Source organism: Apodemus sylvaticus, chromosome 12, assembly GCF_947179515.1.
Source record: "Apodemus sylvaticus chromosome 12, mApoSyl1.1, whole genome shotgun sequence".
Classification (NCBI taxonomy): Eukaryota; Metazoa; Chordata; class Mammalia; order Rodentia; family Muridae; genus Apodemus; species Apodemus sylvaticus.
The window spans coordinates 87,856,438-87,870,039 of NC_067483.1; the positions used below are offsets into that span (position 1 = coordinate 87,856,438).

The 13,602-nt window shown below is 50.2% G+C and overlaps 1 protein-coding gene across 1 annotated transcript in view; it reads left to right on the top strand.

The window, feature by feature from the left end:
* Positions 1 to 3,069, top strand: part of Itpkb (inositol-trisphosphate 3-kinase B) — a 96,681-nt gene extending 93,612 nt beyond the window's left edge. The window contains exon 8 of the mRNA XM_052201194.1: positions 29 to 3,069. Within this exon, the coding sequence (XP_052057154.1) occupies positions 29 to 244 (216 nt within the window). The 3' untranslated portion in view covers positions 245 to 3,069. The remainder of the gene's footprint in view (positions 1 to 28) is intronic.
* The last annotated feature ends 10,533 nt before the right edge of the window (positions 3,070 to 13,602 follow it).

The following is a 13,602-nucleotide window of genomic DNA, read 5'->3' on the forward strand; positions in this document are numbered from 1 at the left end:
TCCCTCTCACAGCCCTGCTTCCTTCCAGGTCATTGGCAGCTCTCTCCTCTTCATCCATGACAAGAAGGAGCAAGCCAAGGTGTGGATGATTGACTTTGGGAAAACCACGCCTCTTCCGGAAGGCCAGACCCTACAACATGACGTCCCCTGGCAGGAGGGGAACCGGGAGGATGGCTACCTCTCAGGGCTGAACAACCTCATCGACATCCTGACGGAAATGTCCCAGGGCAGCCCACTCACCTGAGGCCACCGCCACCCACCGTGCATAGCCACCTTGCCCGCCACCTCTGCCTGTCGCCTCTCTCCTCCCCTAATTCTTCCTTTTCCTGCCCGAGTGCCTACCTAGAACGGAGCCTCCCATCTGCACTACAGGACACTTTGGAGAAGAAAAGAGATATTTTTTTCTAGGTCTTTATCCTGCCCACCCCCCTCCCGCTTCCTACACAGGGGCCTGAAGGTGGCGTTTCTAATTCTCTCTAAATAGAATTACCTTCTTGAGAATTATGCAAAGCTAGGCCCCACATCCTGTTACACTTAGAGCTGGCGCTGATCTAGAAGGCCGTGGGATCCCTGGCTGCCGAGGGTCTTGAGAGATTGAGCCTCCAACTGGGAAGTCCCCCCCTACTCCCCAAAGTTCTGGCCCAGACTAGCTACTCCTGGGGGCCTTGCTGCCCCCTGGTGGCTGGTGCCATCAGTAAACACAGTCCCATTTGTGCCTCTCACCATGGGCCGTGAGGCCAGGCTAGACCAGGGTCCTGATTACTGGGAGTTGGGAATCCAACCTCTGGGGATCTGCATGTAGCTTATGAGCAAAGTCTCCACCAGTGAGAAGCCCCAGTTCCCAGGGACACTGAGTGGCTTCTCTAGAGACGCTAAATCAGGGTCCCACCTTGCTGTTGTTTAAACCCTTGGGACCCAGGCCAGCCTAGGAATATTGAGAACAGCTCGATTTCTAAAGAACTTCACCCATCCATCTGGGAGCATGGCCGTGGATTCAGAGGGGACATTCTGCAAAGCTGAGCTTCAGGGGATGACATCACCACCTAGAGCTTCTGCTTACTGCCCTTGATGGGCTTGCTATGGAAAGGTCCAGAGCTGGGTATGATACTCAGGGCTGGCACCAACCTCCAGGGATTTATGATCCGGCCACGCCCAGGGGAGCAATCACTAGGCCTTACGGAAGAATTCTGGCTTCCCTTGAAATCACTCACTCTCCCGTCTTAAAGGACTTAGATTGGTGTTTCTCCATGTAATTCAGTAGTTGCCAGGGTTCAGAGGGGTGCCCAGGGCCGCCCCAAGCCTTCTCCTTCCTGGAGTCCCGAGCTTCTTGAAAGGCTGTGGGGAGATCATTGTTAACCACCACTTCAGTTCTGAAGCAAGTAGCCTCTGATTGAAAAGCGTGTACAATTTGTATGACTTTTAAAAGACAAAACTCCTAGCTCCGTGGATGTTTGGAGCTATCCTCCCCTCCTCTGGGCTTCTCACCTTCTCTTTTATTGAGACTGGATCGCTTGTACAGAGGCTCCTCTGGGTCCCACGGCCAGCAGGCACTGATTAGGGACCGAGGGAAATGGGGTAGACCAGTGTGTACACACCTGACAACACAGTTTTGGGCGGGGTGCTGTCTTGGCCGCCTACCCCAGCTCCCTGGGGTTTCTAGAAGAACTGTTGTCCCAAGTGGCAAATGTGCTTCCCCTTCAGGCTGGGTGGGTGAGTGACAGTGGGTGGGGGCGGGAGGTGGGACCCACGAGGATGTATAAGTACAGATTTCTTCCTGGCTCCCTATTCAGATGGGCTGTGAGCTTCTGTGTGGGCTGACTTGCTAAAAGGTCACACACACATACCCATCATGGAGCCCAGACCTTGTGACAGCACATGATTGGAAAGACGGGGTGGCCTGGCATGGGGGCAGGGCAATAGCCAACCAGGCAGCCAGCTCTGGGGCTCTCCAGCTGTAGCTGCTAGAGGGCTTGAGGTGTGACCTCATGGTCTGTGCGTCAGCCATTTGCTGGGAATTTCAAGATTCTACAGCTATGATCTGGCCAAAAGTTCCCTCCCGCTGTCTCGGAGAAATGTTTGCTGAAGCAAACCACATTATGAACAACAACAGCAACAACAGAAAGGACCAGTTTAATGTATGTAAAGGACAAAATATGACGAGTCCCTTATGAAGGTGCCACCTGCCACAATAACGCGCTAAGATACTGTGACTGGGGGCCGGTTTGCTGGCGAGAGCCTCAGGACAGTGCTAGGCAGAGCTTTGGGCTGGGTGTGTCGTGAGTGGGAAAGTGGAGAGGCATCTTTCTAGGGTTACTCTGTGGCCGAGGGCATCTTCCTCGGTTGGGGTTTGTATTTACCGTGCTAGTACCCACCCCATCTCCCAAACCACTCTCACTTCTATCCTGCCAGAGGCCCCTCCTTCCTGCTCTACTGGGATGGACAGAGCTCAGATGGAATTGCCCAGAACCTCCAGCAGTCTGATAAACCGAGTTCTGGGAGTCCCGGTGGGGACTCCCAAGGTCCCGGCCACACAGGTGCTGGGACATGGGACAGGCTGCATGTCCCCATGGGCAGGGTCCATGGGACCCTCCCGCTCTTGCTTTGCACACGCTAAAGATTGCTTCAATGGCTTCCCCAGACTAGACGTTTGCGTCCTTTAAGAAGTGTTTAAGTTATATTTATTTTGTTTTTTTGTTTTAATTGCACAAAACACTAAGATGAAAGGCTGGGCTGTTCTTCCTAAGCTCTGCCCGCCTTCTGGGCCCTTCCTTCGTGGCTGGAGGAGCCCTGAGCAGGTATGGCCTCAAGACAGATGTTGTTCACCTTTGGCTGGCTGTATTTAGCTTCGAGATTGCCTGTATTCTGACAACCCTCTGTGTATAGGCCCCACCTCTTGATCCAGGGCACATGCCCATCAGTGCCTTTTGGGAGGGGAGGACCCTCCCCACACTCCAGCAGGCTCTTCTCCTCCGAACTCCTCTCCCCTCAGGACTGTTACATCCCCTGCCCCGTGGCCCCTCAGTCAACTGTAGATGCTATCTCCCTTCCCAATAAAGGCTTTGGAGACCATTACTGGCTTGATGTGATCCTTCTGCCCATCCTACCCCCACCCACCAACTACCACAGTGGGACTATGAAGACCTCCAGCCATGGATGTCAGGAGGGGTGACATTCTAGTCTACAAACAACGAGACTCGTTCTTTATAAGGAGTCTATTCTACACACTCCATCATACCTTTAAACAGTGGCTCAAAGATGTCACCCAGGGACAAAGAAAGTCTCCCTGCCCATGGTGACCTCTGTGCTGGGTGCATCCAATCATCCACAGCCCATCACCTGTAATAACAAGACTTTATCGGCTCCATTGATCAGATCAGGAAACTGAGGCTTAGGAAGTCAAACAGCTTGGCCTGGGTGTCATGGAAATATTTGGAGCCAGACCTTGCCACCTTTACTGGAGGAGTGTCAGGGGCAGAGAGCTGGGCTCCAGACCCGGGTGTGGCTCAGTTGAGAGCCTTGGCTGTTTCAGGGAAACCCTGGAGAGCAAAACCCAGGCCTCACAACTTCTCTGATTCTGCCATAGGCTACAGCCACAAGTGTCTGCATTTTAGAGCACTGCCCAGCTCAGACCCTAGAAGAGTGATTTTAGCCACTGTTGTGTGGGAAGCTGCTGACAGTTCGGAGCAAAGCCATCTCACAGCCCCCACCGTGCTTGCTAAAACCAAGACCCTGGGAGAAACCTGCAAGCTATCTGCCCATATGTCCAGTCAGTGCCCTCCTAGGTAGCTTCAGGTGACTTGTGGTCATGGTCCTGGAGAAGGAGATGTCCTCTAAAGAACCCTCAATAGCAACCTACATGGATTAAGCGACTCTGAATTATCCATTCTTTGTATATGTTGTCCAGAGCTATCTGACCAGACCACATCCCTGCCCTCAGACATGACATTGCTCCTTGTTACATGGGCCCAAGGACCTCATCTTCCACCTGTCCTCCAGGCTGGTACCCACAGGAGAGCATGGTCACCCTGTCGCGGAGCCCTCCTCCCCTTCACCTGTGGCCTTCTTTCTAGCAGACCAGGGAGCATCCAAAGACGTGGGTGGCCCACTGCCTGTCGCATCTCAAGACCATTTTGGACACCAAATGCCTAAGCCTGGGCTCACAAGAATCTGGTCCTGCTGGCGTGTGGGGCAGCAGATGTCACCAATGTCATCTCATGGGGCGTCTTCAGGGGGTGGGTGCTCTTCCTGGATGGGGACAGAACAAACACCCCAGGGAGGCAGGGCAAGGATCTGTATCCAGTTCAATCCTGCTGCATCAATCCCCACAGAAGAGTCTGCAATGGCCCAGCCGTGTCTGACAGCCCAGACTGTGCCTGTTTAGCCACTTGTCCCAGGAGGTGAGGAGGGAAGGCCTCATCACCACCTGTCATTAAGTCCCTGGGAGCAGCTGACTCCATGGCCACACCCTTTGGCTAAGCTTTCCCCCCCACCCCTACCCCTTTCACTGGCATGGAATTGGGGTGTTGGGACTGTCATCCATCCTGCGGGTCTGGAGGGAGAAACAAGCGGAAATGAATGAGCTTCAAAGGCGACACTGGACATAGCCTGGAGAGTTCTGTGGTTTGAGTGACAAGAGCGAGCCACTCTGAATCAGTGATTACGCAGAAGTCTGGTGGTTTTGGCACATTTCAGTGTCTGCCAGCTCTATTAGCCCTACTACGTGCCCTCCATGTCTGCACAGGCTCCCTTGTTGTCCTGTCTTCACTGATGTGCAAGGCAGGGGATGGAGGATTGTGGGGGGGGGGGCTGGAGGTGGGGGTAGGGGGGGGGCTCAGCCTAACAGTGAATCTTTAAAAAAACGGCCAAAGTCGGGCAGTGATGGCGCACGCTTGTAATCCCAGCACTTGGGAGGCAGAGGCAGGCGGATTTCTGAGTTCGAGGCCAGCCTGGTCTACAGAGTGAGTTCCAGGACAGCCGGGGCTACACAGAGAAACCCTGTCTCGAAAAACAAAAAAACAAAAAAACAAAAACAAAAACAAAAACAAAAACAAAAACAAAAAAAACCAAAAAAGCAAAACAAAACAAAAAAACGGCCAAAGCTCTTAATTGAGAGGGAGTTCTGAATCTTCTCTGAGATAGAGTGTTCCTTGCACAGCAATGTTGTATACACACGAACAACACAGGATCCCTGCTCCCCTAAGTCCTGAGGTGGTAACCGAGGACTGCCACAAGAGGCCGACCCTTCTGAATCCTACCCAGGAATCTCTCTCCTTCCTTCCTCATACTGCAGAGCTGACTGCGCATTCTCTGCCCTCTCTCCCACCTTTCAACCAGGCAGTTACCAGAGCAAACCTCCTCTTAGAAATTAGACCGTATAAATAAAGTTTTATTAGAGACAACCATGTCTCTACGAAGCATCTAGGGCCTCTTTTGCCCCGTGAGCACAGATGAGACAAGTAGACCACCATCTAGATGGGCTACAGAGCTAAAGTGTTTATCATTCAGCCCCTTACAGAAAAGGGGATGCCAAAGCCTGCACAAAAGTAGCAGTGACCAGTGGTTTTGAGTTGCTAAGTGTCAGGCGATTGAAGATAAAGTAGTTTAATACTCATAAAACCCCACGGGATGAACCTGGCTATCCCCGTGCTCTACATGAGAGACCCAGGAAACAATAGACCTCAGCTTTGGACCAAACTCAAGACCTGCCTGCGATTCTTCATGCTTCTGCCTCCCTGGGCAGTCCACGGAGTGCGTTCTGGTGCCTGGCTGTGCCACAGGATTCCTAGGACAGCCTACGGGTGCCGGTGGGGGTGGGGGGCACGTAGCAGCAGAGCTACCAAAGCCCGGGTCAGGGCACCTCGAAGTCTCTGTCCTCCTGCAGGCCTGGAGATGGGGCTGGAGACCCGAGCCTGCTGGAGTGAGGGGCTGCTTGTCCTAGTCTCGGGATGACCCTCCAGGCGGCTGAGTGTTAGCATCCGTGACACCCTGACCCCTTTCTCCACAGACTGACAGTTCACAGAACCGAGTCCGTTTGCCATTCACACACAGTCTGGGTCACACTCCGTACCACAGAAATGCAGAAAACACATTCAGTTCCCGAGAACGCCAAGAACCAGCCTGGGTATCATTTTTTTTTCAATTTTGTTTTCACTGTGACAGCTGTGGCCCAGCTCCTGGCATTAAGCACACGGTGCACAGTCCCAAGGTGACACATTCAACAGAGAAGTGGGAAGCCGACTGAACATGGGGACCAGGCGTTTCCACAGAACGTGGGGGAGGGTCAAGGGGGCCTTTATTAGACCAGGAGTCACCTTAGGTGACAGCCACAACCCATAATAGACCCCAATAGAAAATTCACAAGGACAAATCCACCAGGCATTGGGGTCCTGCCTGATGGTCTCCTTACTCTGCACACTTGGTCCCGGGGACATTTAGAAGCCACAGAGTTCAGGCCACAAAGGTAGACATTTGCAGCCAGTGTCATTATCTGACCCGGTCTTTCCTCCTGTACTTTCCAAACTTGTGAATGAGCAAAGTGGGATTTAAACTGGGGGCAGGGGAGAAAGTCCCACATGACTTCTGTGTTTTTGGGGGCGGTAGCATGTATCATCTTAAAAATAGTTTCTGCACATTACAGACAACCAGGGTCTGTGACAGCTTTTTTGACAGCAGCAGCCCTGCTCTATTTCAATGAGAAGGAAAAAAAAATTGCCCAATTTTAGTCATGCTTTCTGAGAACACATTGCTGGAGTGAATTCAAGAAAGCAGAGAAACAGCAAGACCCCATTAGGGAGCCTGTCCCCTGGTGGACGTCAAGGTGCATTGCAATATGGCCCTAGGACAAGGAGGCTGGTCAGGGAGTGCATTTAATTTACAAATGGTATCTTGCTCTAGTAAATACCAGAGCCCAGGTTTAAGGCACAGTGGAGGTTGTGGACAGATGTCAGGGATAAAGAACATCATGAAGAGAAATAAGGGACCCCATAGGACAAAAAAATTAAAGATAAAAATAAAAAGAGGTCTGACCCAAGTCAGACATAATGGCATAAAGGCCATTTTTAAAAGGCTTTGCAAAGGAAGTGCCACCAAAATGAATTTAGAAGCTGAGTGTGACTTATTCAAAGTGTTGAAGGGTGGAGGGAGCAGAGACAGAGAGACACAGGGAAGGACACTGTACACAGAGCAGCTCCACGTGGCCAGAGCAGAGGATGCGTGAGAAGCTCATGATACGGTCACTGCCAGATCTCAGGCCCGGGCCAGGAAGAAAATGGGGCATGTGGAGTTTCTTCCGGTGACAAATAGGTGTCCCTTGAGGCTCCTCTGCAATGACCCAAGGTGACACTTCTGCATGGAGGAAATGATGCTAACCAGTGGAGAGATGCCACATCCTGTAATGAGGTTGAGGCTGTAAGCTGGAGGGAAATGGAAGAGGCAGTCTGGATGCCACGGCCACACTGCAGACTGCCTCTGGGGGCCACAGAGTGCAGAGAACAGAGCTGGCCCAGTCAGCCACGCTCACTCCTGTGGAGCCATAAAGCCTGCCATCCTTCCTCAAGGCTTGGCTCTTCATCATCTTCCAGCTGTTCCCTTCCTGCCCACCTCCTTCCGGTTCGAATGAAATGCTTTGAGCCTCTACTCCTTCAGGCTTGCGGTTAATTGCACGGCTAAATAGCCAATTGCAGGGCTAAATGGCCAACACTTCAAAGAGGTAGCAAGCCAAGGAAAACCATTCCGCTTCTACATTAGGTACAAATTTTTTTTCCATTTTTAGGAAGAAAGGGGGAGGGGCAATATACAGGTGTGTCTCTTGTCACTCAGCAGCCAGGCATTTGTAATTCCAGTTACCTGACTCAGAGATGCAGCTGGCAGGAGAAAAAGAAACGTGTTCAGAAGTCAGGGCTATTTCAGTAGCTAGCGAGTGTCTGAGATACCCATCCCTCTCTATAAAGCATATCGTAGCTCCTACGCTGTGGAGAAGACAGTATGAAGGGCCGGCTGGGTACTGGCTGAAAGACTTGGACCTTAGAGAATACCCAAGGCCCAGCTGCCGCCCTCTCTACTCCTAAGGGCTCAAGGCAGAGGCTCAGATGACTGTTACCTCAGATTCCAGCTCTCAGGTCAACTGACGCCAGATGACCACAAATGACTCAGTTGTCCCAGAAAACAACATTTGTATGTTGCTTTTACCATTTACAGAAGATGTCTGTTTTATAAGCTTACTTCCAACCTATCTCCTGTTTTCAGCACTTTTTATTATAAGTAGACACCTGTGTTACTCTGGGTCAGGGCATGGAAGAGTACAGTAACCTTAGATCTTGGCCCTGCATAATCTTAGTTTGTAAACACTGGTTACATGGGAAATCCAAGGCAAGTAAGGTTGGTTGTTACATAGTTCTCCTAAAGGCAGGTTAAAGAAAGGGGGAGTCAGGTGCAGTCTTTAAAGCTTAAGTGGCCTCAAGGATATTATTAATCTTGTCTGTGAGGTCCAGCGGAAGCTCCAATCTCTTAGAATATAAGAGATATTAACATAATATTGTATTGCCATCATGGATAATGGGGTGTGGTGACCCACAAACAGGGTGTCTCTTCACAGTCCACCAGGATAATGGAAATGGCAGTGTGAGTGTGTGTGTGTGTGTGTGAGAGAGAGAGAGAGAGAGAGAGAGAGAGAAAGAAAGAGAGAGAGCTGTTCAAACTCAGTGTTATACTTTGGATCTTGAATGTTTCTTCCAATGATCATGTGTTGAAAGGTGGGTCCCCAGTCTGTGGTTCTACCAGAGGTAGTGGATGAACCTTGTAAGAGCTGGGATCCAGGGTAAGAACTCAGTTCATTAGGGATATGGCTCTGAGGGGATACTGGGACCTGCCCCTTCCTCTTCCCTCTCTTTGACTCCTACCATGAGGTGAACAGCTCCCTCTGCCATACATTCCCACCATGGCGTGCTGCCTCCTCACCACAGACCCCAAAGCAATGTAGCTAATTGACCAAGGACTGAAACATTTGGAACAATGAGCCTAAATAAACCTTTCTTCATTATAAGTTGATTGATCTCAGCTATTTGTTACAGTATCATACTTCATCAGGCACATTGTAGCAGTTCATACATTATAACCCTTGTTCTCAGCTAAGAAGGGAAATAGAGAAGATGATGAGCCAAAGGAGTCTTCCAGAAGAAAGCACTGAGTTATGTGTGTGTGCGTGTGTGTATGTGTGTGTGTATGTGTGTGTTTGCGCGGGCACACACACGCGCATGTGAACACACACACATACACACACGTACACATATGCATGCACACATACATACATATAAACATGCTCGCACATACACACACACACATGCACACATACAGGAGGGAGAAAGGAGCAAAGGGGAGAATGAAGAAAGAAGGGAAGAAGAAGCAATGGAGAAAAAGAAATAGTAAAGAAAGGGGGAAGGGAGAGAGCAAGGAAAGGAAGGAGGGAGGGAGGAAAGGAGGAAGGGAGGGAGGGAGGGAAGGAGGGAGGAAAGGAGGGAGGGAGGGATGAAAGGAGGGAAGAGGCCTGTACTGGCACAGCTAGCATTGGCTTCAGCAGCATGAAGGATGGAGCGTCCTCCCTGCCCCTATCCTTTCTGCCCTGCTTTGCATGTTGGTATCTTACTTCAAGGAATTTAGAAATTTTAGACAGAAGTAGCTTCAGTCTTGCAAACTACAGCCTAAGGACCAAGGTGGGGAAACTTGCCCAGGTAGGGAGACTGACTCAGGGAAGCCCTAGGCTATCCAGGTAAGTGCAGTAGGAGGGGTACTGCACACTGTTGGCCTAGCTAGGACTGCAGACCCAGGATTGGCAGCAGACCCGGGGTTGGCAGCTTCACATGGGTGTGAGTAAAGCAGGAGTTTGCCCCCTGGCAGAGCAAGTCCCACTTGTGTCACACTGGGGAGTGTGACTGTGAGGCTAAGGGTAGCCCAAGAAGGACCTGGGTGCCAGCAGTGAGGAGGTCTATGCAACAAGCAGCAGCTGCAGAATGGGGGTCACTGTGGTGTTGGAGGAGACACATGTAGCTCCTCTGCCTCTGCTTTTCTGAAGGACCTGGGATATGTGCCCATCTTCCCTAGAAGCCAACAGCAGGGATGGCTCCTGTCTCTTGGCATCCAGACTCCCCTGCTGGCCTGGAGACCCTTTACGTGGGTGGGAGGGGAGTGTGTTCTGCTCAAACCCAATGGCCATCATTCAAAGAAACTCACAGTGTCCAAATCCCTAGCAGGAACACAGCCTCGAACTAATATTTGTGCCCCTAGGTTTAACCCAGGGGATGCAACTGAGACCCAGCTGAGCAACTCCCAGCATCCCCAGCGCCATGCTTCCGCCATGAGGATAATGGACTGAACCTCTGAGACCTCTTGAACCAGGACCCCAGAATTCAAATCACCATCAACACCAATATAGTCCACATTCCTACTAGGATGACCCATTAAATCCACTTAAAGCATTCCATTGCTTTCCAGATCCAAAGTCCCCAAATCTACATTCTTCCAAAAAACATGGTCAGGCCTATCACAGCAATACCCCATTCCTAGTACCAACCTCTGTCTCAGTTAGGGTTTCCATTGCTGAGAAGAGACACCATGACCAAGGCAACTCTTAGAAGGGACAACATCTAAGTGGGGCTGGCTTACAGGTTCAGAGGTTCAGTCCATTATCATCGTGGTAGGAAGCATGGCAGCATCCAGGCAGGCGTGATGTTGGAAGAGCGGGGAGTTCTACATCTTGATCTGAATACAGCCAGAGGACTGACCTCTGGCCAGACTTGAGCATATATATGAGACCTCAAAGCCCACCCCCACAGTGATGCACTTCCTCCAACAAGGCCACACCTCCTCACAGTACCACACCCTATGGGCCAAGAATATTCAAACCACCACACTGAGGAGGAATGGACAATGGATTATCCATGGTCCCCTGGACCCAGAGTTGTCTTCTGGACCATGAAAGTGTTGCCCCAACCAAGTGACCCATCTTTCTTTGGAACATTCTCCTTCTACTGTAGTTAGTCACGTGACTATCTCTGTCCTTCCTCATTTGTGCCACAACACTAGTTGGCTCCAGCTGCCATAACAAAGAATCACAAGCCTTTGACTGAAACAACAGAAAGCTCACACTGCCAGAGGCTGAAGTCCAAGATGAAGGTCCCCTCTTGTGACTTCTCTTCTTCCCATGTCCCAAACCATCTTCCCTTTGCATGAGCCTGTGTCCTGGTCTTCTCCTCCTCTTCCTCTTCTAATGATTTATTCATGCTTACTTTATGTGCATCAGGGTTTTGCCTGCGTGGATGTCTGTGTGAGGGTGCTGAATCCTCTGGAGCAGGAGCGCCAAACAGTTGTGAGCTGCTATGTGGGTGCTGGGCCCTCTGAAAGAGCAGCCGGTGCTCTTAACCACTGGTTCCATCTTCTTGGAAGGACACTAGCTATTATAGAATGAAACCAGCTTAATGACCTCACTACTTTTCCATTGTCCTGACCCCCAAAACAATTGCATTGTGGGTGCTAGGAGTTAGGTTCCAGGATATGGACAGTAGGGAGGACTGTGATTCTACCCATGGTGAGAAGATCTTTGTGACCAACGGCAGCCACCCTCCTCCCGGACAGTTTGTTTCTTTCTTTTAGATTTATTCATTTTGCTTTGCATGTGTGAATGTTTTACCTGCACCCATGTTTGTTCACCATGGACATCCCTGTTAGATCCCCTGGACCTGCGTTTATGGATGGTTGTGAGTCACTGTGGGCACTGGGATCTAGACCCAGGTTCACTGCAAGAACGAGTGCCCTCCACTGCTGAGCCGTCTCTCTCCAGCCACCCCTGGCTCTTAGCCCATAACTTTGTGCACCAGCAATGACTTCACATTGGGGAACAGATGCCCACCATGAGCCAGAGAAATGGATCACAAGCCTGGGTCACACCCAGATAGATAGCCAGAGATAGCTCAGCTCCAGCACTCGCTGGGCTGTGGACCTGCTGAGGTCCTAGCAGGCTTACCATTCCCTTGGCTCGGCAGCACTGTGAAGAACACACAGTGTGGCCATTCCAACATTCTCGTATCCCTCTCTATATAACAGGGAAGGCAGAGCCGTGAGCATGTGAGGCTAGGTACGGGAGACGGCACACGGGCCCCAGACATGTATGTGGATGTGGAGTCCTTCACCCTCCCTCTGTCCTGACTTTGAAATGCTAGACCTGGTAAGACAGTGGCTGGGCATGTGTTCTTGGGGTGTTGTCTTGCCCCAGCCCCTCCTTGTCACTGCTCTGCTCCCCTTCCTGCTTGCAATGATGTGAAACCCTTTGCTTTATCTTTACCACTGATCCCCAACATAGATTAGAACCCCCGAAACGATTTGGAAAACAAATCCTTCTTCCTTTGAATTCTATCAGACATTCTCCCAGCTATGGGAGGGCTAACACGGGTTGTGGGTTGTTCTGATAGACAGGAAGAGGACGGACATTTCCCTTGGTGTATGAGGAGCTACACACTGGTCCCTGGTCACCCCAGCACTGGTGGTAACATTGCAGACACATCTCTCTCTGTCTTCCAGCCTAAAACAACCACAGGAGATGATGTACTTGGTCCACCCACTTTGACAGTCATGAACCCTGAGATGCCTTAGGAGAGTGGTTTTCAACCTGTGCGTAGCAACCCCTTTTGGGGGGGTCAAATGACCCTTTCACAGGGGTCATCTAAGACCACCAGAAAACACAGATATTTATATTACTATTCAGAACAGTAGCAAAATTAAGTTATGAAGTAGCTGGCAATGAAAATAATTTTATGCTTGGTATCACCACAACATGAAGAACTGCATTAAAGGGTCACAGCGTTAGGATCGTTGAGAACCGCTACTCTAGGAAATCACAGAGGTGCAGGGAAGCCCAGAGACTAATTATCCCCCAAGCATTGATCTTTCCATAAACCACAAGGATTCCATCTCGTTAGTTTTTTTTCCTGCCTATCCAGAACTTCCTAGATTCTTCATGAATTTGTATGTGTTCTGGAGTTTCTCTTGCTATTGATCTGTAGTCTTATAGTCTTGTAATGGGCCAGGATATGGAAATTATTTTAATTTTTCCTGTATTTGTTGAGACTTGTTTCTTGTGTCTTCATATGGGAGAATGTTCCTCGGGCTTCTGAGAAGAACGCATCCTCTACAGCATTTGAATAGAGTGCTCTGTAGACGTCCTGTTAAGACCATGTGGTATGCAGTGTCATTTAATTGGAATGTTTCTGTTTATTTTGTGTGGGGACGACCTATTGGTAAGAGTGTGGTACTGAAGTCACCCAGTACTATGATGCTAAGGTTCATCTGTGGCTTTCCATCTAAATAGCATTTGTTTTATGAGATTGTGTGCACCCATATTCAGGGAGCATACATTCAGAATCACAATGTCCCCCTGACAGATTGTTGTTTTGTTTGGAGTCGATTTTGTCAAATTTTAGAACACTTTTGTGCATTCTCCTGTGTTCATCTGTAATGTATTCATTTCCCTTATCAGACAATCTGTTAAGTTCTCCAGGTCTCCATGCATCAGCCAATGAAGATGTCAGCTGGGCTGTAGACCGCACCATCTCACAC